This window comes from Leptinotarsa decemlineata, unplaced genomic scaffold (genome assembly GCF_025532065.1).
Source record: "Leptinotarsa decemlineata unplaced genomic scaffold, Ldec_3_MD MMD2_tig00002974_RagTag_RagTag, whole genome shotgun sequence".
Lineage (NCBI taxonomy): Eukaryota > Metazoa > Arthropoda > Insecta > Coleoptera > Chrysomelidae > Leptinotarsa > Leptinotarsa decemlineata.
The window spans coordinates 11,413,753-11,439,981 of record NW_027412578.1 but is presented as its reverse complement, the minus strand read 5'-3'; the positions used below and the strand labels follow the sequence as shown (position 1 = coordinate 11,439,981).

General features: G+C 37.5%; 1 protein-coding gene across 1 annotated transcript in view; it reads right to left on the bottom strand.

Annotated features, from left to right (window-relative positions):
• Positions 1–26,229, bottom strand: part of LOC111515897 (uncharacterized) — a 258,991-nt gene that overhangs the window by 63,553 nt on the left and 169,209 nt on the right. The window contains exons 2-3 of the mRNA XM_074177477.1: positions 19,982–20,187; positions 16,766–16,901 (exon numbers count right to left, since the gene is read on the bottom strand). Coding sequence (XP_074033578.1) covers positions 16,766–16,901; positions 19,982–20,187 — 342 coding nt within the window. The remainder of the gene's footprint in view (positions 1–16,765; positions 16,902–19,981; positions 20,188–26,229) is intronic.

Below are 26,229 nucleotides of genomic sequence, written 5' to 3'. Positions count from 1 at the left end.
ATGGAGTTTGTCGATATGTGATTTCTTCTAAAGATTAAAAGCAGAAAAAACAGCGTACCCACCATAGCAATAAAAAACGAATTCTCTGTATGTACAAACGTCAGTAGCTAATATTGATGTTGGTTTAAAGTAAGGTGTTGGTGTTAAAAACTGTTACAGCGCGTTTTGATAGATTTTGAAGTGTTATTGAAGTTATTTTGGTAGTCCGCTGTTTTTCTGAATTTCAGTAAATATGGTTAATTATACGAATGCGGAAATGGCGCAAATACATTACGTATATGGCCTTGCCGATGGTAATGCAACAGAAGCCAGGCGCATTTATCAGGAAAGATATCCTAATCGTGCCTTACCAGATAGCCGAACCTTTCCAAATATTCATCGTCGACTTGGGGGAACTGGTAGTTTCAAGAAAGGGACTCCGGAAGGTAGACCTCGTGTAGTAAAAACTCCTGAAATTGAGGAAGCGGTGCTGCAAGAAATTGAGGAACATCCTGAGACGAGTACGAGAAAGATCGCTAGAATTCTGGATATTTGTCATCAAATTGTTTGGCGTATTTTGGTTGATTTTTAGTTATACCCATACCATATTTCAAGAGTACAGGCATTACTCCCCAGAGATTTTCCACAGCATGTGTATCTACAAAGTATTGCACTAAATCCGCAGTTTGAGATACAAATTTTGTTCACAGACGAAGCAAATTTTTCTCGGAATGCCATTCAAAATTTCCATAACAATCATGTGTGGGCTGAAGAAAATTTCCATGCAATAACCGAAACCCATTTCCAACACCAATTTTCGGTTAATGTATGGGCAGGAATTATAGGTGATCATCTAATAGGCCCATTTTTTCTACCAGGACGCCTTGATGGTCGTTCTTATTTACACTTTCTCGAAGAAGACTTACCTGGGTTATTGGAAGATGTGCCACTTGCGTTAAGGAATCGAATATGGTACATGCACGATGGCGCCCCTACTCATTTCAGTGTAATTGTCCGAAAACATTTAAATACAGTTTATTCTAATCGTTGGATAGGTCGCGGAGGACCTCAACAATGGCCAGCAAGATCCCCCGACCTCAACAGTTTAGATTTTTTCATGGGGTCACCTTAAAACTCTCGTGTATAAAACTCCCATCAATACTTCAGAAGATTTAAGAGAACGAATAGTTGCCTCGTGTGAAACTATACGAAATACGCCGGGAATATTTGAACGGGTGCGTAATTCTATGCGTAAAAGGGCGGAAGCATGCATACTAAGTGCAGGTGGCCACTTCCAACAATTTTTATAATCAGTTTTGGTATTATTACTAATTAACAAATTTGTGTTATTCGTTTAGATTTACTTTCACAAAATAAAATAAAACTCGTTTTTGTGAAAAATTTATTTTTTTGCAGATTATGTTTTCAAATATTATTAGGGAATTGGTAATGCGTTATGAAGCAATTTTCAGATTCTCATTCAATTTAGAATTGATCTAATTTCTTAATTTGCTTTCTGTCGATTTTTATTTTTTTGAGTGAAAATCATGCATCGGACAAAGAAATACCAAGAGATCAAATTTTCTCAAAAATGAATGAGGATTTCAAAAATGATTTTATTTTGGAAAGAAAGCATTGGCGTAGTACTTTTTTCCCAAAAATATTCAATGCGAAACCCGTAGGGATGCCACTGTTTGAAAAAATACAAATTTGTGTACATCAGAAAATGTGCCTTGAGGCATGGAACATATGTACCAAATATGCCAAAGATGTCTACAAAATTATCTCAGTTATTATTAAAAAACTGATTATTTTTGAGAACTTTGCCACCCTGTATCTCAAAAGTTAAGGCGTTTAGGACATACGTCCATGAGAAGTTTTTTCCTTAAAATGGGTCTAAGAATTACCTCCTTAAATATTAGCATGTGTTTAAGAAACACCCTGTATACATTGCAAGTTCGAAGCTTGTAAAACCTACAAGAATGCATTCATAACAGAAGTTACACTCATATGACCAACCTTCCCCATATCCATAAACCATCAATCTTCAAGTGAAACTCATTAGAGTATACAAGAATTTGTACCGTTCGTGAAACCACTCCGCAAATGCGTCGGGCCAAAGATCAGCCGCATAGAGGCCAGAACAAACGGCAGCAAGCCGCAGCGTGAGCTCAAAAGCCAACATCTAGCAAGAACTCATCGTCTCGCTTATCAAACAATAATATTGGTCTGACGCTAAATACCCAAACTTGATTCCGCGCTATCGGAGCTCTGATATTTGCTTTGAAAATGAAACGAAGAGGTCGCAGAACGAATTGAACGTCCCGTTTTTTCATAAACGTTCTGCCAGAGCACAAAACAATATATACTCGTTAGACAAATTACGAATATTCAAAACAAGCTTGAGAAAATGTATTTATATTATGAATACAGAACGTATTTTGTTAACCTTCCTGGCACCGAGTGATTTCCCAAATTCACCCCATTATCTGGGGTGAATTCTCACTCCAAACTCTCATCCCAATTTTCTGATCACATAAAATTGAAAGGAAGAAACATCAATCGCATTGACGATATTCATTTATATTTTGGTCAGGTTTAGGATATTTTATGCAATAAAAATGAAGCAAAACATAACCTGAATCGCTCTTCTATCACCATTGGAAAAACGGGCATTTATGTGAATGCGCTAACGCTACAAAAATTCATGTGTGCTGTGTTTATCTCCCACCTAGAGATGATTATGCAAGAACATCCTTCACTTCGAAACTCCAAGAGAACCTTCATGAACTTTCAGGTGACTCAATAATTATATTTGGTGATTTTAATTTTCCGTATATTAACTGGATGCCCAGTCCATGTAACACCTTTTTTATCCCAACAAATACTGATAATACTAATGCTCCTCTGATTGACCTTCTTTCTTTTGGTGAATTCTCCCAATATAATTATGTGCGAAATATCGATGATAGAACATTAGATTTAGTTTTTTTAGTTAATGTTGAATTAACGGATTTGAAAATGAGTGATATTTCTTTGGTGAGGGCCGATTCTTATCATCCACCTAATGAGTTTTATATATATTACCAAGAAATGTTCCCACCTAATACCAAAATTGATAAATTTTTTAATTATAAGAAAGCAAATTATGATGAGTTGAATAATTACTTTCATAATCGCGACTGGGAACAGCTCTTTACCAACCTCTCGATTGACGAAGCGGTAACAAAGTTCTATGAAGCTCTTGAGGAAGGTACTAGATTGTATGTTCCCGAGGTTACTATTAGGAATAAGAGGTTCCCTCTATATTTCTCTATCGATACTGTTAACTGTATAAAACCCAAAAACCTGATGCATAAAAAATGGAAGAAGTATGGCTATCAGTATTATCATGAGGGATTTAAAATATTCAGGCATAGGAGTAAGAATATAATCTTCGAAAATTACAAAGCATACATTGATAATATTCAAACAGATATCAAAGTCTGCCCGAAGAAATTTTGGAAATACGCGTCAAGTTGTCGAAATGGTGTAGGTATTCCTAATAAATTGAATTCTAATGATACCATTGCAGATAACGCCAAAGATATTTGTATACTTTTGCCAACTACTTTCGTTCTGTTTATAGTCCATATCAACAATCTTATAATTTCTCCGCGCATCTTAGCAACAATAATTTGATTCATTCTATCCATTTCACTCCTGAATTAGTGCTTGGAAAAATGAACACATTAGACGTCAATAAAGGTGCAGGAATCGACGGCTATCCATCGTATTTTGTTAAAAACTGTGCAGTCAGTTTATGCCACCCACTCTGTAAACTTTTCAATACATCTATTCAGTCTGGTATCTTCCCAAAGATTTGGAAAACGGCTCTTCTCGTCCCGATATATAAAAACTCAGGCAGTAGAAATCTAGTCAATAACTATCGGGGTATAAGTAAACTCTCTATTTTCAGTAAAGTATTTGAAAGCATAGTTTATGATTTACTATTTTATAGTTTAAAGACCTCACTCTGTGACATTCAACATGGTTTCTTCGCTAAACGTTCCATCGAAACAAATTTAGTCATTTACACCGAATATATCTCGAGTGCACTGGACAGCCGTGAACAAGTTGATTCACTGTATACTGATTTCAGCAAGGCTTTTGACAAGGTTGATCATAACATACTCATGTCGAAACTTGCTGGAATTGGTGTACAGGTCGATCTTCTTAGGTGGCTGTCCTCTTATGTATTTAATCGTAGTCAACTTGTTAGCATCAATGGATTCAAGTCGACGCCCTTCGTGGTTACCTCAAGGGTACCTCAGGGCTCAAACCTGGGTCCACTGTTGTTTTTAGTATTCATAAATGACATACAGTCTTGTTTCCTTTATTCTAATATTTTGTTATATGCGGACGACTTGAAAATATTTAAAAAAATTACCTCTATAAGAGACTGTTTAAAAATTCAGAAAGACCTTGCTAGATTTGTAATATATTGTGATATGAATAAGCTGGAACTCAACGTGGAAAAATGTACATGTATTTCGTTTTATAGAAATCATTCACCCATATTGTTTCAGTATTTGTTGAATAGTATTGCATTAAATAGTGTTGAATATATCAAGGACCTTGGAGTATACTTTGACACAAAATTGAATTTCAATCGCCATGTTGAATATGTCATAAATAGAAGCAACGGGAACACTGAGTTTCTTCAATAGAATGTGCAGAGACTTCAACAACGAAGCCGCTATTAAAACTATCTATTATGCATTTGTTTATAGCAAGTTGAATTTCGCTAGCATTATATGGAATCCTTGCTATAATACATTCAAATTGCGTTTAGAACGACTGCAAAATAGGTTTGTTAGACATCTTCATTACCGAATCACTAATGTCTATGTAACTCACGGTATAAATCAAATCCGTAACTATTATAACATTCAGCCTCTAGAACAACGGAGAATCACTTCGGATCTAGTGTTTGGCTATAAAATTTTAACGAATCTTATTGACTCGCCTGAGTTGATAGCAATGATGTCCTTTCATGTACCCCAGAGAAAACACAAGGAATAAATATTTATTAGCTACTTTCACATATAACACCAATGTGGGGTAAAACTCTCCAATAAATAGAATTACAGACTCATTCAACAGGACATTCCATGTCCTTACAAATGTATAAAAGTAACATAAGGAAAATATTCAATTTCTAATCATTTATGTTTTAGATTGAGCATTTAGATCATTTACCTGTTGAACGCCAGTTTAGTTAGCCCAATCTGTATTTTAGTGGATACTTGTTTGGGTTCTTTTACCTGTATGTGTCCCAAATTTAGAATAAATAAATAAATAAATAAAAACCCAGAAAGTGTATCAAAAACCCACGTGCGCGGATAGTTACATGCATGCCCTGTCGAACTACCATCCTATTCAAAAGAGAGGAGTCATCTCCACTCTGATGGAACGAGCTCATAGAATATGTGGACCGAAGCATCTTGAGGAAGAACTGAAACATCTTCAAGTGAGATCGAATGGACTGTAGGGAGTGAACCCGGAATCAATAAATCCATGAAACTCCCGAGTTCTACGGCTCAAACAGAAAGAAGGCTCAGATGGTTGCACGCGCGTATCTACCTTATATCCCTAAGGTCACAGAAAGAATTGAAAAACTCTTGGGGAAACACAACATCAAAACGGTTTTCAAACTCACCAAGAAGATACAACACAGTTTCAGGTCGGCTGGAGGCAAAAGGGACTATCAGCATCAGAAGAAGCTGTGAACAATCGAATATGGAATACCATTTTAGGAAGTTCAAGAATAGCAAACAGTATGACGGCAAGTAAAAAATGGTCAAAGAACGTTTTTGACAGTTTACCAAATACAGGTATAACTATTATCACACCAGACTTTCTGAATCGAAATAAACACGTGATTCACCTAAACCAGGTTCAGGTATTAACACGCTGAGATCAAGTAACCATTTACTGTTGAGTCAGTAGCCAAAATGACACATAATTCAACCATGACCTTGATATAAAACATAACTCAAAATCACGTATATTTTTGAAACGCGAACACGATAGTTGTGTATGGAACAAGGCGAAAACTCTCAACCCACATGAAATTAAGTCATTTAACAACGAAGTACCTGACGAAATACAAGAAAGGTGGGACAATGATACAAACTTTCCGACAGTTTGTTACTGGATGATAAAATAACAGTACCGGAAGTCTCAAATAGCAAACACTACAAAAACAGTGAAAGGAGTTTTCCGTCTCCCTGAAAATGGAGGCTTTCAATTTCCTAAGAAATCCACCAGGGCAATCAGAAAAACCAGCTTATATGCTAAGACCGAGGTCAGCAAGAGGTATGACTCGCTTCAAAACGAGGTCATGGACACTGACGATGGAGCCAAAACAATTAACATCAGAAATAGTCTGCTGCGAAGACGTTTAATGTACTCGAGCGGACGAAACAACATAAGGAACAAAACCCACATGAAAAACATCACCTGCACCCAAATGAAGGGTTACCTCCTATACTTGCAACACCCTGCTTAAGCAAAACAAGTCACCGGGGCCCCTTCGAAATGGGGGAACAGGGAAGCAAGGTCTCTCAGACTTTTGAAAAGCTCCATTTCTTATTTTATGTGGGAGGGATGTTCAGGTCGATCAACAATCTCATTTGGCTACTAGAAGGTACGACAGGACCTACAGGAAAATGGAGAGCCTTTGTGGAGTTCATACATATAAAACACAAATGATTACAAATTATGAAAATTATACACATGCCTGTTTCTAACCTAGTTTTCGGATGCGCCTTGTCCGGGTTTCTCAGTTATAAACCCGATCGTCAGCGAATACGATCTCTGATGGACCTCAATATCAATCTCTAAGTATTTGGCACGTAAGTTTAGGCAGAAGGTGCTAGAAGGAACCACCGCTGATTGAAAGTATGCATCTCAACTGGCTGAAATTCACTAACATCGTAAGGGACGCTGTGCATTTTTCACCCTTTCTGTGAGGTCGTGAGGGCGCGTCTTGTTTAGGGTCTCCCCCTCCCTGCCCTAGGAACCTGGTCCACTAGCATCTTAGGTTCAAATCACAAGTCTAGTATATATTTTGTAAACCACTCAATTTTTAAAATATTTTCCAAGTTGATTGAAAAAAAAAAATTAAAACATTTCTCTTGGCTTCTTTTGAGTTGCATTAATCATGAACTGTACTCAAAATGAAAATAGGAGAGTTGAAAGATCTTAGATCGGCTATTTTAGTCACTTTATCGAACACCAAAATGAAAATAGTTTGGAAGTTCACAAAAATAGAGCATTTTTATCATATCTGTATCGAATATTGTCAATGGGTGTACCACACGACTCCATAGTAGGCTCCATATTGTTCATTCTCTTTATAAAATAGCAATGGCTCTATAATTGAAGACAGTACCTACTCAGCTTTTGCTGATGATTTTTCACGAATTATCTCTGCAACTGATACTAGAATTTTAGAAAATTAACTCCAGCACAAAATGGTTTCGTCACACGAATTCGCATTGCAACTATTTCCCCGAGAGATTTCTGTAGACAGTATTTTGAAAAATATAATATTTCAACTCTTGCCTTAGTCTGTATGTAAAAGTGTGTGAAAGTAAGTTGAATTTCACATCGTATGGAAGTATTTACTACCATGATACAATAATCTGAAACCAGTTTCATGTGCCAATTGAGAAATTAATAGTGACTTATCCTGGGCCAGAATACATTGATTCAAAAACTTACAATATGTGGAGGCTTCAAAGCAACTGTATAATTTTGAACAAACACCAAAAGCATATCTGTTGGAAAATTGTTGTACACTAGCAGAATCTTTATTGATTATTGTCTATACTTTTCACTATCGCCTCAATTGATTTTTATTTTATCTCGTTGATAGTTTCCTATACGACTACATATTATCTTCATGGAAAAAAAGTATTATCATCATCAAGATAATGTATTGAAAGATGGGTAATCGCAACATTTATTAAACTTCCAAATGCAGAACTTTATGAAAAGGCATGGAGGGTGGAAGTTAACATCTGTGGCAGAAGAATATGATGAAAAATAAAAAAGTTGCTATAGAAAAAATAATATATGTATGTGGATATCAAATCCTCGATACCATCTTTGATAATATCCAATTGTTTGAGCTTCACCGATATTTTTATCAACGAAAAATCAATTTCTTCGTGAAAATCATTCGAAATATAATTCAATCAATGGAATCTTCCTGTTATGACATGCTAGGACCTCGTTGATCCTCAGCTCGCACAAGTTTCGATTTCTGAGGGGGCAACAGCTGCTTAACGGATCACCTACCTTTGTTTATATCTAATTATTATAAATCGGAAGAGCAATAATAGCGGAAAACCATCTCTTAGATGGAAATATTCCAAATGGAATGAAGCTATTCGTCGAACGCTCCTGTTCTGACAGGTACGCATCAGTGCCAAAATGATTGCGACTCTTCCGAATGATTTGTTTACGAAAAAAAGAATCGATGATTTACGCTGGGTCCACGAATGACCACAATACCCCGCCAACCAATAAAGCTTAAGTGCTCCAAAAAGCTGTGTGCTACAGTAAACCCTCATATTGCTCCAATAATTCAACAATACAGTGCATGAAATCAATCGGTTTACGATTTATTGAGCTACAGAGCGAGCAGAGCGTCGAGTGAACATGTCGAACTCAATATCGTTACATCCAAAGCCGGTTCAGCAGTACGTAAATTGACGTGGGAGGGCTTTTAGAGTGTGTACTGGATGATTCCAGTACATTCATTGTGAAACGCAAAAGAGGGATTATAGTATGAAATTACGGAATTTTCGAGAAAGAAAATAATATTGAGAACAGTTTTTGACCAAAGTAGGATTGGATACAGTGGTTGTTAGGTTATAGTCTAAGTACGAAGTGAATGTTTGGTAATGTTGATCATGATTGTTTTTATTGTCACATTTCAAAAAAAATAAAAAAAAAATTCAAAAAAATTATATTTTTTTCTAGGATAGCAAATAATTTGACTATTAACTCCAGAATATTAACATATAATGGTATAATTAAACCTCATTTTGAGTACTGTCCAACTTTGAAGCATTTAATAAACCAAAATAGGCTTTCCCAATTTCAAAAACTGCAAAATAGGAGCATGAGAATTATATTAAGAGGCAATCGTTATACTTCCATTGATCACATGTTAAATATACTACAATGGCTGTCGATTTCAAATCGATTATTCTTTTTAACAATGGTTTTTATATTTAAAATAACCAAAACTCTCCAACCAACATATTTTAATGAATTTTTGGTTTTTAATAATCAAATAAATGAACATGAGACAAGATCTTATAATGATTTTCATATATATAGAACTCACACTGGTGGCGGAACTAAAAACTTATTCTACAAGGGACTACGGGAATTTAACAATTTACCAAATGCCATTAAAGAGGAAAATCCTGTAAGAGGGTTCAAAAGTAAATTATTGGAATAACTAGAGCGTTAGTTAGTTGGAAAATATGTATATTATATATAGTTATTATATCAATATTGGTTTTCAACATTGGGTATTATAAATTGTATATATTTTATTATTATCTTTTTATTTAGTTTATCTTCATTATTGTTATTATCTATATACATATTTGAATTTTATTAATATTTTTGGCACTGTGGAAATTTAAATTGTTAATTAGTTATTATGTCTTGTAAGATTAGGATGTATCCTATAATAGAGATAACTACTATTACTACTACTACACGTGAGTTCTACATGGAAGTATTACCAAAAAAACAAATAGACAAGGTATATGTGGAAGCCAGACTATATATAATCTTGGATAATAATTTTGAGTTCCATGGACTATTACTGTATCTCCGAATGAGATAACGGAAATACCGTCTTTGTTAAGAACATGTTTGGCTACAGCTGATTTGTCGTTCGAGTCGATAATTTCATTTGTGTTTAAAGGTTAGATTAGGTTAGGTCCGAAGTCAGTGGGTCTATTCCACCTATTCACACTCGATAAACTGGAGGCAGCTTTTTAACGAAGACGATAAGTTTGTACGGTGAGTGGTTTTTCAGGTCAGATGGACCAAATTCTGAAAACCTGATTCGATCTCGAGTGGGCCAAGTATATGCTCGTCTGTTTCATCATTTTCCAAACAGAGACGACACACAGTGTCTTCCACAGCCCAGTCTCTGCATATGATGCATTAAATGACAGTGACCAGTGAAGGTCCATTAGACATCGTAGTTCATCCCTACTATAATAGTCCACCAACTGTTCTGTATGAAGGTCCGAAAAGTGAATAAACGCCTTGGAGTGAGCCAATACTGGCAGATTATGCCAGAAGTCCATATATGCCATCCGGATGTTCAACCTCTGTTTGGCGAAGCCTAGAGCAATACTATTGACAGGTTCTGGTCCGATGAAGCTACTTACAGCACCTTCCTTTGCAAGAAAGTCAGCAGCCTCATTCACTTCCAGGTCAACAGGGCCGGGAATTCAGACCAGAGACAATCTGTTAAGTCTTCCTATCGAGGAGAGTCGCTTTTGGCAATTTGATACCAATTTAGATGTTGCTCGGTAGGAGCCAAGAGCTTTCAACGTCGCTTGAGTGTCCGAAAATATTTTTATCAACGTGTATCCGAGGTTCAATGGCGTAAGTTTTCGCTTGAAATACAGTCGCTCAGGTTCCTAGGTAGGTTGATATTTTTATCCTGGGTTTGAGACTGAAAACACGTGCACCAAAACCTGAGGTCATTTCTAGAATGATGTGACTTCCAATGTCAACCGACAGTCTGTGCAATTGGCAATATGCACAAGTCTATATGCAGTCAATCTAGTCATGGTGAGGATGTAGATCTAGAAGGATCTCTATGGTCGCTGACAGTTTGGTACTGATGGCACCATTGATGGTCTGTAAGCCACAGAGCTTCGCCTGAGCGGTTTTCTGTAAAGCCTTCGGCAATCAAGCAAATGCACCTTACGTGATCATTGGTCTGACAATAATCACATTAATCCAATGGATTTGTTCGGTACCTAAACCCCAAGTTTTAACACAAATCATTTGACTTGTCCATATGGACAGTCTGGCTTTGTGTAAAACGTTTCCCTAGGGATCGTTTTTATCAAGGAAAATGCCAAGATATTTCAACTCCGTTCCAAATGTAATGACCTCATTATTGAGGAAGAGTGGCGTTATATTTTACAATTTTTTCCTCCTGGTGGAGTTGTGATCAGATACGGATACCTACACTTCATCTCATGATTCCAATGTAGACCAACTCGCAGCTACAAGGAGTACGGTTTATCCCGAGTGTTTTTAAAGGTTCTCTGAGGTCTATAAATGACAAACTTTTTCTAATAGTTTTAATTGGCCTAAATATTGATTCACATTGTGTCTCTCTAAGATTTTCCCAACCAGGTTTGTGAAATTTTTGACAAAGGGAAGGCTCGACGAACCTAGGTGGGGGTTACTTTGGCGTTTTCTCTCCTGGGCTGTATGGCCCGATAAAATTCTCCTTCGCCGTACCCATTTCTTTCTTTCTAAGGCATTCTTCAGGAGAACTCCCAGGTTCACAGATACATCGTACTCTCTCAACTAACATTTTGATTACTCCTCTCTTTTCTGTTTTGGCTGGTGGTTGGAGTTTTTTGTTGAGTTACCTATCTGTGAGCGTTGGTTTACTGGTGGTTATTCTGGAAAGTACTTCAAATCTAATTATCCATCCATTATAGAGAGTCCTAGCCACTGTTTCAGCACGTATGTCTTCCATAGGGAATGCTTCTTCACATCTGGAAAATCGGTCTATGCATGTTAGGCAATAAGAAAAAACATTTGAAGATGGCAAAGGTCCGACGATATCAATATTGATGTGCTACTCTACTTGCCGACAGGACTAACCACATGTTTATTGACTCTGGATTTTTGACAGGGGATACAATAATATGTGACCCAATGTACCATCTTCATAGCGTGGAATGTTGATCAGAAGAACACCCGAAAAGGCTGGAGTCCCTTGGGTTTGTCGTTCCATTTTGAATTGGATTTTTGAGTTGAGCTCGAGCTATTCTTGGTGAACAGTTGCTTTCATGCAAACGTTTCTTAGATTTGAGCAAGTGTTCTTCTTTTCTCTATTTTTTTCTGCTGGAGTCACACTTGAGACTTTCCTGACTATTCCTGATACAATCAACTTTGGTATTGTCTAAATGAGGAGAATGAAGATATCTTTTTATCTGAAGAAAAAAATCCAAATGGCGAAAAGCAAGATTACTGATATACACGAAGGTAACGGATATTTTGGTGGAAAGAACGTACCTACTGAGAAACTTGTCAGGCGATATTATTATATTTTTTTCATCAAATCAAGCGACAAGCTTTCATATGAATCAGTGAAATGTTGAAAAATTATGGGTTCGATTAACTTTGAAATTTATTTCTGTTTTTACTGTTATTTCCTCTGTAGGAATTCATTCGTCAAATCCATTCGTTCTCACATTCAAGCCAACTCTCGAAGCGTACTTCAAAGATGGTGGTAATGAAATTCAATGCAAGAACTCATTGACCCAACAACCAAATTCATGTTGAACTGTTATGAATTCTTTTACGACCCCTCGTAAAGTGAATTTCTCCGTGTCGTATTTTCCGAAATTAAAATTTCAAGCATGTCGTAATTTTTATGATTTACAGGAGCCACCAGAGTTAGAGAGCCAATTGAAACATGTGGTAGTACATGCTCTGTAATCAGATTAAAAATATCGGTTATAAGTCATGTGGTCAGAAGATATCTATCCACATTTCGGGGTACAATCCATAAAAATAGTTTATGCTCGTCTTGACGGATGACGCTACTGTCAGCAAATTTCGATGCATTTGTACATTAGATTTTATGCTGCTGAACACGTCACGGGGGAAATGAATATTCGGTAATTTTAAATGATTGAACTGAGTGCTGCTGTGAATTTCAGGATATACTGCATTACGGATTTCCAATGAATTGTCAGCTTGTTGCGATGTGTTCCTGAATTATTCATTTTCGAATATATGAAGTGCCACTAGCGAGTGTACAAGGAAATTAATGTTCATAACATTCCTTCCAATATTTCGAACTGAAAGCTCGCTAAACTCGCATTTTGTCGTTTGTCCATTTTCAACTTGCGATTTTTGCATATACTAACATCTACGCTATTGCAGACCTGTAATTTCCACATAAGTAACGGAAATATTCAATTGGTAATTTGGATTTTGGAGAAAAATCGACCGGGGCCATACCAGGTGGATATGGTGGCTGTTTGATAATATTTGTAGAGTTTTTCACCAGCAATTTGTTCACAATGATAGCCTTGTGAAATGATGCGTCATTGTGAGAAAAAATCAATGTAGAGTAGAGAAGATTACTTTATTCGACCATTTTACATACTACATGGGCTGAAAAGTCCCGGGACTGAGAAAAAACGCATTCTTTTTTATTCAGAATTGGCTTCGTTCATCAACGTAGTCTCTATTACGAGCCACACAATCATTTCAGCACTGCTTTTATGTTTCAATACCACTTTTGTGAAACGATTTATATTTTGCCTCAAAATAGGCCTCAGTTTCAGCGATAACCTTTTCATTTCGAAATTTACCACCAGTCAGCATTTTTTAAGGTCTGCGAATAGCCAATAGTTGTTAGGAGCCAAATCTGGCAAATGTGGTGGATGTGGGAGCAATTCAAAGTTCAATTCATGTAGTTTCGCCATTGTTTTGATTGACTTGCGACACGATGCGTTTTCTCAATGGAAACATTTTTTTCTCCGTCACATGCGGTCGTTTCTTTGCAATTTCGTCTCTGATAAAACTCCAATAATGCTATATTCTAAGCAAGTTTCAAGCAATTTCAATCATAAATATTTTTTCAAAAATAGTGGAGGTATTATTGAAAAATAGGAGGTATTACTGAAAGGTAGGCGGACAGATTATTTCGAAAAAAATAAGTTTATACCAAACACCCAATATGGTTTTTGGAAGAAAAATCAACAATTAGGGCTTTACTGAGAATCATTGAAAACATTGTCGAGGGTCTTGAGATCATGCAATTATCACTATATGCGATTTGTCCGAAGCGTTCGACTGTGTCTCACATGACCTTCTGTTGCCTAAGTTAGAGTGTTACGACATCAAAAGTGTACCTCACAAACTATCATCATTCTACCCAATTAACAACTAGTAAAAATAGGAACAAATATTTCCGATCTTGGAAACACCAAATATAAAGTTCCCCAAGGCTCGGTACTTGGACCGTTATTGCTCATCATATATATAAATGATATCTGTTAGCATACTACAAATAATATTTTTTCTTTGCTGACGATACTTCTTTTTTCAACCCTTCTTCAAATTTACTACTATTCTGAAAATTCCAATTGATTTATTCTTTTATCTATCCCGTACATTCGATACAGTTGACCACAGTTCATTACTTGAGAAACTGTACAGAATGGGAATAAGAGGAATAGCCAACGAATGGGTAGCATCATATTTATGTCAAAGGTCGCAAATAGTGGTAATAAAGGGAATCAAATCACAACCAAATTCTGTTTTATCAGGAGTTCCACAAGGCTCAACATTGGCTCCGCTTCTCTTCATAATATTTATGAGTGATATTGAAAATGCATGTGTATCTCCACAAAAAACAATAATATATGCTGATGATACTTATCAAATAGTAGCAGGAAATGAACTTCTCCTTTCTGTTCAAGCTGCAAATACACTTCGATTATTTTAAATTTACCGATACGTCATCGTTGATGTGCATATGAAATGAATCGCGAAATTGTGGTCAAATGTAAGATGAAGTAGCTAATATCCCGATAAAAATTATAATGTGTAGGTAATGACAATAAATTAACATTTTCAAATTTATGGAAATATCGGATCCAACAACCTCAAAAGTTAGTTTTTATGTAGATGTGACAGTTAACAAAAAAGGTGGCATTGCAATGTTTCCAAAACATTTGCAGACATTAATATTAACAAACGAGTTTCCATTAAATCATCTGTGTCTCTGCATGGATGCAGAGACACTGTAAAACTGACGAAAACAATACCCAATAACATAAAACAATGATACTGTCAACTGTCAATATCATGTCTGGCAAATGTAGGTAAATTATAAAACACTGTCGGCTGTTTGGTTATCCCTTTCCACTGTTATGATTATTAATTGATCATCACTATAACATAAGTCTTTGATTAGAATACAAATGTTAACGAATTGTCATCTGTTCATAGCGGTTGATAGAAAGAGATGTTACATAGAGGTTGTGTGATTTCTATGATCATAAATTGATGACGCATCGGTAAAGTTAAAATAATCGAAGTTTGAAACTGCTGATGAATTTTCACAATGGTGCACAAATAACGGTCTACTTGTTGATGTGAATAAAACTGTTTTCATGAATTATCAACAAAATAACCTTACTAATGACCATTGTTCAGTAATAAAAAAATACATCATAGATCTATAGAGCAGGTTAATCAATATAAGTACCTAGGATTAGTAATTGATCAGAAGTTAAAACACACAGATTATCTAATAATGAAACTGAGTAGAGTCTGCTTCATAATAAGACAACTACATGAAACTGAGTCTCTAGAAGTACTCAAATTGGACTATTTTGGATTAGTACAATCTAATATCTCAAATGCGTTAATATTTTGGGGAAACTCAGCATATATAACGAAAGTGTTTGTTATCCAAAAATAAGTAATTAGATGTATCGCTGGCATACATTGTAGACAATCATGCAAGACAGTTTTTGAAGATCTTGCTATTTTAACACTACCGTCTTTATATATTTTGCTCATAACTATGAATATCAGAAGGAATGAATCACAGCATACAAAAAACAGTATGATACAGGATAACAATACTCGCAGAGGAAATGAACTCAGACTACCTTACTCACGATTAGTCCTTGGGCAAGACTCGGTAGGCTATCAAGGAGTCATATGTTATAATAAAGCAACTAGGTTACTAGGAAACATTGAAAATTACAATACATTCAAAAAAAGCTTTAATAGACCTTCTTCTAGAAAATACCTTTCACAATGCCGAAGAATTTTCAGATTTGAATGTATAAGCTGCTTTTTCTTGAGTTTGTGTGACTAGTCTGATAAATGTTGTACCAGTAATGTATATGTTATATTTGAACGATATTTTAATGATGGATAAATTCTATTCTATTCTATTCTATTCTATGGATTTTGAAACCATTAACGATGCGATAAATTGGTTTATCGCCAACTTCATGCAATTTAATGATCAGAAGACTCAAAAATCATTCATTTCAAGTAACAACAAGTATACAACATGTGAACATTGCAAACTTCTCGTTATTACAATCGATGACTCCCTTAATTGGTATATGCATTCAGAAAATTTGAATACACGTCTAACTAGTATCTTGTTTCTAATGAGGAGGCTACGATGTGTTGTCAATCCCGAAATACTGAGAAATACATATTTTGGGGTAATTTCTGCCATACCGCAAAAATTTTCAAGTCTCAATCAAACGCTTGATAACCGGAGTGGGTACTAAAACTCACTACCGTGACTCATTTGTTAAACTGAGAATAGTGACGCTTCCATGTATTAACATCTCCCAAACTGTCTGTGAAATACACGAAAATGAAGGAAACTATCCTTTCACCTCCGATATTCAAACTCATGATACTATATCTGAATTTCAAACTTTACAATACTCACCAATGACGTACATGTACCCTGACTGCATGTAGGTATAAAAATTGGGGGCATCCGAAGATACTTCGCATTTGTATCTACCCGTCACTTCAGGTTGCACGTTCTTCAGGACTACCTTGTACGGGCTACTCTTCTGCATCTGGAAATGATATTCATATGTTGGGAAAACTATGGACAGACAGCAGTACACAAGGTATGAAAATGTAAATGAAACACGTTGATCTGCAATTTGTTCTATGAGTTCGAACAATCGCAAAGTGTAAAAATAAAGAGTATCGGTGGAGTTTCCAGTCTCCTATCTATTGGAAAGTCTGATCAATGAAAAATTACTAGTGAAGTGTATTTGAAAAATGAAGTGAATGTTCAAATTTCACGGGCTACGTACATTCGATCAAGATGGGGTACTGTATCCCCTTCTGTAGTCCCTCTTGATGGCTAGTCTACTTGATGGCCTCGACAAAAGAAAAGTAGATCGGGAAGTAGATCGGTCGCCAGGAGGAGATTTTAGGACGATTTGAAGACTCTTTCCCTCAATGGTGAGGTCATTCCATTTGGAACGGAGGTGAAATATCTTAGCATTGTCCTTGATAAAAAACTGGAACGTTCACTTGGAGAAAGTTTCACACAAAGCCAGACTGTCCCTATGGACATGTCGGATGATTTATGGTTAAAATTGGGGTTTACGTCCCAAACAAATTTATTGGATGAATGTGATTATTGTCAGTCCAATGATCACTTATGGTGCAACTGACTGGTGGTAGAAGGATTTACAGAAAACGGCTCAGGCGAAGCTCTCTGGCTAACAGAGATACGCTTGTCTAGTCATCAGTGATGCCATCAGTACCAGATCGTTAGAGGCCATTAGGATCTTTCTAGATCTTGCTCCTCTTCACATGTTTCTGGAGGAAGAGGCTAGAGAATAGATTTGTGCACATTGCCAATTGCACAAATCAATTAAATGCAGTGTGCAACAGACACTCAGATTAGATTAGATTAATATGGGGCTTTTTTGCTGAACAGCCACTACACTGTGATCTTTGCAGGTCTATTGTGTGTGATCTCATGTATGCTACAGTTTCTTGTCTAGACCCGTCCTTGTAACTAGACTCCATAGGCCAGACCTCAAGTTCCTCGTATATTGAGAGGGTTGTGGTTTTTCCTCTCCTAATGTTGCAAACCTTATCCTTGACAGACCTTCGCAATAGCATAGTATGTGTACGGAGGTTTCCTCAGCCTCTTGGTAAAGCCTGCATAGGGCTGTGTCTGCCAGTCCGATGTTGTATATATATATATATATTCCTGCTCCTACACCTTCTTCAGTTTTTGAGCCGTCTGTGTACAGGCAACCTCTGCATTTATTGGAATTCATCTCTTCCATGTCTTCTGAAGTTTTTTCCGAAGCTATACTGGGGAAGCATCTCATCCGATGGAAAACGACCCCATAATGGGAATTATGGCGTCGTTTTCCAACTCTTTGTTTAGCTCGTTGTAACTCTTACCGTGCAGCATGCTTATAGGCATTTGCTCTCTGGTTAGTCGCAACAGACTCTTGGTTGACCCGGAAGTCACAGCATTCTGGAAATGACCTCTGACTTTATGCTTTCAACTGTCAACTACGAGCTGCTTCATAAAGCACTGTTCCTCAGTAGAGAGGACTGGATTCTCTGGGAGAAGGAAATACATAGCAGAAAATTGTTGGTTCATATATGGATCAGAAACACCTTCCATTTCTGGTGCCGGTGTTCATTCGCAGACTCGGAACAGAGAAACCAACCGGTCTAGGAACTTATGCGACTGTATTTCAAGCGGAAATTTACGCTATCGAATTGTGTGTGGAGAGATTGGAAGAATCCAACCTCACACACAAGTCAATAACAATTTTTCGGACAGTCAAGCGGCGTTGAAAGCTCTTGGCTCTTACCGAGCAACGTCTACTTTGGTAGCAAATTGCCAAAGATGACTCTTCTCGTCTCTGGTCTGGATTTCTGCCTGGAAGACAAAGAGGGTGCTGACTCCCTCGCAAAGGAGGGTGCTGCAAGCAGCTTCTTCGGACCAGAACCTGTCATCAGCATCGCTCTAGGCTTTTCCTAACAACGGCGATCCAGATTTGCTTGATAGTATCTTAACTGAGATACTAAGAAATCATAGGTATATCGTTATGACATTGAAACTAATGTTTAATAATCGTAATGGAAGAGACCAGGAGAGCCATGACCAAAAAAGCACACCAGGTAGGATCAAATGTCAAGGTTTCGCTCACTGTTTTCTTTAATTGCCGTGGCGTAGTGCATCAGGAGTTCTCGCCACATGGTCGTACGGTCAATAAGGAGTATTATCTTGAAATTATGCGCTGCTTGCCAAAGGCAATACAAAGGAAACGTCTGCTGTGTTGGTGAAACAATTCATTACTTTTGCATCACGACAATGCAACTAATCACTTGTCTTTGCTTGTTTGTGATGTTTCAGCCAGAAACAACACTGAAATCATGCCCCAGCTACCGTATTCACCAAATCACCTGTTCCCAAGATTAGAGAGACTCGTGGAAGGACGGCGTTTTGAAACGATTGAGAATATGAAAACCGAATTGCTGATATTGCTCAAGGACATACCAAAAAGTGCATTTCAGTATGTCCTGGAGAACACTATCGTGATTCAACTGCAGCATCGATATGAAACAGCGCTCTGTTCTGGAAATGGTTTATCAGATGCTTAAATTCAGAGTACTCAGATTGTTTTTGGTGTGTTGCTACGAAAAGAGGATTTGAATGGAATGCAAATCGTTCAACTAGCAATTTTCTTTTCTCCTTTGGTCATTTAATATTTTTCATCCAGTGAAAATGGTAGAATTTCCACAAACAGATTTAAACTGACCAGAATAATTCGCAACCATTCTGTCTAGAAATAGTATTCTGATAATGCAGGTCTTTACACGTGTTACTTCCTAGTCTGTGATAACAACAAATCGTGATCACTCTAACAAAGCAGGGTGTGCTGTTGATGAATTTCAAAGTTCATAAATCATTTTCAAAGTGAATTAGCTGCCTATATCGTCAGACATCACACCTCTAGACTCCAACTAAGGGCTCCATGGAAGGCAACTGGAATTTGAAAGCCTGTACACACACTTATGTGGATATGCCGTTTATAACCAAGACATTGAAAGCTAATATTACTTCATCAATTGGACTAATTTCCTTACACCAGTTTTCAATACTCACGTCGACATCTATACCAGGCAAAGGGAACATCTGGGTATTCGGTAGCTCCTTAGGGATATACCTGTAGAATTCTTTGGTACCTTTGTACCACTTGACAGTGTACAGCGGTTCTCCTTCAAGATCGTATTTACAGTGAAGCGTAACCGTGTCCATTATTTTCACTGCCATCGGTATTGTCACAGATACCTCTTTCAGCGCCGTGGTACCTGAAAAAAAAGACATTGTTATTCATGAAATTCGCTTGTAGATATTCGCTATCAATCTATCATTTTGTGATGCACTGTTTGGAACCTTTGGTGTAGTAATTAATATTACTGGAGTTTTTTCCCAGCACCAAACCGTTATATTAACACTTGGTGATCACTTGGTGATCAAAACACGTGTCGAGATGTTAAAATAACGGTGGGTATTGGGAAAAAACTCCAGTAATATTTATCAATCTATCACTTTGAAGTGATTTATTAATCAGGATGAAATGTAAGCATAAACACTTTTGAGGAAGCCATCGTACAGTTTAACACACAACCAAACATCTTCTGACTGCACCTAAACATAAAACCTCTTTTTTTCGAGGCTCTTTTTCTTATAACTTCGTATGCTTGCTTATGAGGAAAAAGGCCTCATAAAAGATAGGTTTTATGTTTAGGTGCAGTCAAAAGATATTTGATAATGTATTTAACTATACAATTATAACATCGTACGCTTCTCGTGGATTGGGCTATCTATCGGGCGCGTCCCCTGGTGGCTTATAGAGAAACGGCTGAGGGACTAGGGTCTCTGTCCGGGAAGCCAATATGTTGCCTTACGGATGAAATCGCCGGACTCAGTGGCAGAAATGAGTATGGTAAGGGGATCTAAAACTCCCCAAAAGTCTTTGCGAAACATGCCACCGTGGACCAGCCTATTCAAACTACGATGTAAGGAATAGTGTCGACAGCTGAATGGCCGCAGGGTGATATACGGTTACAAATGATCCCCTTGGGGAACCGGGCGAAACATTATTGTAATCAGTTTTCCCCTGGTAATGTAGGGTTCTGCCAGAGGTGACCAACTCTTCCCTTGCTGCTCAGAGGAACACACATATATGAAATAAATGAAACATACACAACAAAAACTGATCCCGCGGCTGGACAAAAGCGTTGCCCTCAATCTATGGCGGTGGCTGGGAATGAACAGAAATGTCCACCCCAATCTAACGCTCGAAATGAGGCTGGACATATCAGATCACCTAGTGATGTGATACATATAGTGGCAGCAACTATAAGTGCACCCTCCTCCTTTCCCACTCCACCTCCAACAACAAGGGCACTTCCTGTGGCGGGGGCCAAGATCTCCGCCTTAAATAAAGGCAAGGAACCGGCTGCTCCTGCAGAAAAGCGCCCTCACTTGAACACCTCCACTAGGGGAGTCCCAGGAAGGTTGGAGAAGCCTCGCAACGACAGTAATGTCGCTGCACCTTCCAAAACCTTTGCGGAGACCGCCGTGAGATACCTTAAAGTTGCCAAAGAGAGTGTGTGTTCGGCGAGACTTGGCCTACACCTGCCGATATAAAGGAGATGTCTCCCAGCGACTTGTTCACCTTCCTGGAAAGGACAGGATGGACGATGACCTAGGAGGACAACTCCTCGGGAGGATGTACAATGGGTCACATGTGGGTATACACTCACCCTACCTACTATTTACATACATACAACATCGTACGCTTATAAAATCGGCTACCCCTTGAATTGAAATCTCCACCACTACATAGTTTCAAGAAAATTCTGAAGTGATATATTCAATCGAGTTCTCTTCTTTCACAAAAATTTCATTAGTTCATACCTTCACTTCATATTCATTTGTAGAATAAATGAATGTAGAAAATAACAAATTTATCATTATATCAATTTTCCTTTTTGTTTATGACATTACTTTTCACATTTGAAATGTCAAATTCTCATTTATTCGTTTTTAACCTCTCTTTCCTACTTTTCACCTGATTTTACTTTTTTCGTTTCTTTCTTTTTCTTTTCATCAAGTTGATTGCAAAATATTTTGTATTAATATGAGTTCTGGTTGGATAAAAGAGCAATATTTGCATCGATATATAATGTGTAGGGGAAGGAGGGGCATGATGGGATATCTAAGGAAAATACCAAAAATACAGTATAATCATTACGTTTATTATTCTTATTTATTTATTACATAATGTCTCATTTATCTAACTACAATTTGGCATAGTCTTTGGGAGATGAACTTATAGCATTTAAAAAAAATAAATGATTTAATGGGAACTTGCGAAAAACTATCTTGCCCCTTACTATGGGGTAAAATATAGGTTGGGTAAATATAGGTTGTTTAGGGCCCAAAGGTACACCAATCGTAACTTCACCACCTTCTTTCATTTTCTTAATATATCACTCTAAAGTAGTCTGAGGCACTCCGTATTCAGAAGCGGCTTTTCTGTAGCCCATATCTTTACTTAATACTTTATCTATAGCTGTTTTCATAGAAATTTTAGACCACTCTCCTCTTTTAGTTTTTTTCTTGTATGTACGTACCATTGTTTTACCTGAAAAGTAAAACCACGTTAGTCACGTACCTGTTTATCAACATAGGTATCTCAACGAAGACCTACTTCCCCATGTTGCCCCATCTTACCCCATACCCAATGCCCCGTGTTGCCCCAAAGGCTGAATTAGTAAAAAAATATTTCTCAAAAGAAATATAATAACTGAACATTTATCCAACTATACCACAACAAAGTATACAACCCTAACAACCACATACGAGAAAAGTCATAAATTGGGTAGTCATAATTACCTTACAGTAAAGACGTTTTTAACTGCGTAAAATTAGATCGAGAAGAAACTCAACGTGATGTTCGTTTGTCAACAAAAAACGCGTGCACTCACACTCACTGTTTCTGTCGCACTGACGGTTGATCGAGTATGGCTTCCTATTGGCTTATTGCTTTCTATTCGCAAGAGTCTAGTTTCTTGTATGTGTGCGTGACCCCGTCATACCTCGCGTCCCTGTCATGCCCCCCTTCCCCTACCTAACTGTGTGTTAGAAAGAAATGATATAAACGCAATTTTTTGTTTCTTCATCTTTGTTGTTGGTCGAGACAATGCTTGCATCTGTTCTGTTCCTTTGGAAAATCCATAGCTCATTTCATTCAACGGTTTGTCAATATTACGATTCAGCTCGACGATCAATACCGTCACGCAATAATTGTTTTGAAATGATACACTCTGTTTTTCAGGTTTACTTTTCAACCCTATTTTCACCAACTCTCCCCTTTCCTCAATAATCTTATGATACATTGCGGAGGCAATTAAATTGAAACCATCTGACCATTTTCATTAAACGTTTCGGAAATAGACGGGGTATAATTTGTCTTCGTTACCCTTTCAACTCAACGTCGATCTGGCATGCTATAGCCGGTTAACTGATTTAATAAATGTATCCGAATTCGGAGTATAATTAGCAGACGTTTTTGACTGATTGCTGTGTTTTGATTGTGTTAGCGAATTGACATTTCGTTTGTTCACGCTGACGAGTTGAATATACCTTGGAAATTCCTTTCAGTAGTTTCAATGATAATAATAATTTGGGGCTTTCTTCGTCTCCACTATTTCCTATTCAGATTGAACTCCAAACATTCGTTATTGAATTGAATCACAAGTATACAGTATATGAAAGAGGTAAAATTTCAATGCAACAGCAAAAATCCAATGTTTCCAAATGAGACATTTGTCTCATTGACGCTCCAGAACCAATCTGAATAACATCACAATATGAAGGACTCAATTCATTCATGAAATTATGACTTCATATCACTTATAACTAACATTCACCTATTTGATTCGATCCCAGCGATAGGATTCTTACTTGTATTTGAATTATTGAAAGGGTTATATTTTCATAAAAAAGCATTTTTCGAAAAAACAAACGTTTCAGCTCATTACTTCTCCAGTTTGGGTCTGAAAGTTACTTCTTGGCATGATCTACACATATTTGTGAAGAACTTAAGTTGAAATCAATGGATTTTTTCTCTCTTTGGAAAATTTTCACATATGTTTTTGTGAAAATGGAGTAGAAAGCAGAAACTTATTTCCTTTTCTCTTATTGACGATAACTCCGGGCACTCACATAGGAAATGCCTGAGAGTCTTATCTTTCTGTTTACACATCCTGCATAGAGGTGTGTCCACTAGCCCCATATAATGGAGGTGTTTCCTTAGTTGACAGTGGCCAGTCAGAAATCCTACTGTTAAGCGTAGATTTTTTCTGGTCATTGCCAGATATTGCTTCGACGCCAGCTTCCCACGACGCCAGCTTCCCAGGGTCGCCCAAGGTGATCCTGGCAAAATTGCATCCTTTGATTCCATCTCATCTCTTCAAGGATTGAGCATGGGCGTAACATTTGGCTAGTTCCGCAATTGTCGAAGTCATCAGGCCGTAGGTGCCACTGGGTCCTAAAATTCTTAGTCCAGACGCTTCCTCAGCTGAAGAGTCGGCAATGCGATTACCTTCACTCCTGTCGTGCCCTTTAACCCTTTAACCTTGGTTAAAGGGCACTCCTGTCGTGCCCTTTAACCAAGTACACTCCACGTATTGGGTAACTTAGTGGACTGTTTTAATAGGTCTTTGAAAATTATTAAGTAGTTCGTTCTGTTCAGTGGTGCTAATGAATGAGAATTAACTAACAATAATAATGATATCATAAAGAGAGAATTTAACGTGTCTGTGATTTCCTTACCTTGATTTTGGTCACAACGGCACTTGAGGAATCGGTGAATAGAGAGAGAGAGAGATAAGAAACTGCACTTTTCCAGTACAACTGCAGTTTTCTTGAGCACTTTCGGTTCTTTCTCCGGAATCGAACCTTTTTGTCTATGTGTTCTTCCTCTCGCGGCAGACAGAAAACCACAGTCTTCTCGCGATAAGAATATAAACAAAAAAAATGAAAACAAAAACTCTACTTAATCAGACAAACACACTATACAGGGAGGTGGTGACGATACACTGAGCCTCCTTTAGTTTTTGAGCCGTCTGTATATATGCGTATTGCATTTGTAGCATCTGACACTGTGTTCTGTTTAATTTGTATTTAATAGGGTTTATTGAACACAAACCTGGGTTCAATTGCATCACTGGTTGCTTGCAGCAGAGGTTGCGCAGTAAGTGCTTCTCGCCATAGGCCCAGCCTCAATTGACCCATTCCTACTCCGAGGTTCACACCAGCTGTGCGCAATCGTACCATGGCCATTACCGCAACCTCCTTAACGTTCAGGTCCAGAGGGGTCACTCCCGTAATTAATTCTATTGCCGCGGCACGGTACGGGTATTGATCGATCGTTAACTGAACCAGTGGACTGAACACCCCGAGGAAGTGTTTGTCATTTCATCTCGTCCTTATGAACAATGTGCTGTTCTGAAATTTGCTGCACATACTGGAGCTACTTCCATTGCATTAAGATTCACTACTGGTGCGTTCACTAATCAGAATCAAGTTGCATCCAAGCAACCTCGTTTATTGATTGTTATTGATCCAGCCTTTCATCATCAGCTTTTTATTGAAGCTTCTCATGTCAACATTTCAGTTTACTTTGTGCAATACCGATTCTCCTTTGAGATTTGTTGATATTGCTATTTCTGGCAACAAAAAGTCTCCACACAGTATTGGTCTTCTCTGGTAGCTATTGGCTCATGAGGTCCTTCTTCGAGGAACTATTCAACGCGATACCAAGTGGGAGGTTGTAGTCGATCTATTCTTCTACAGAGAACCTGAAGAGGCAGATAAAAAAAGAACAAGCTGCCAAAGAGGCTGTTGCAGTTATTGTTGAACCCACTTGAATTGCTGCTTCTCTGGATACACCAGATATTCACTGGAATACCAGTGAAACTGTTGACTGGACAGCTGAAGTCCGACCAGTTGCTCCTGTAGTTGAATGCACGTGTTATTGAACGCCATATCCGTCCATGGTGATTTGGTGGAACAGGCTGAATAATTTGATTGATGTGATATTTTACGTGAACTACTCAGTAAAACCAGTTCTTCACTTCACGAATGCCGTTATTCTGCTCAAATCTACCCTGGACTCACCAGAAAGAAACAGGTGACAGCCGTAAGGGTTCCCGAATATTTTATTGAAGTTATTGCATTTATGTACAGTCCTGTTAAAAAATGAATCATATGAGCCTATACATACTTGAATTTCATCAATTTTTTTAATTACATTTATTTAATGTCGCATCAACCTC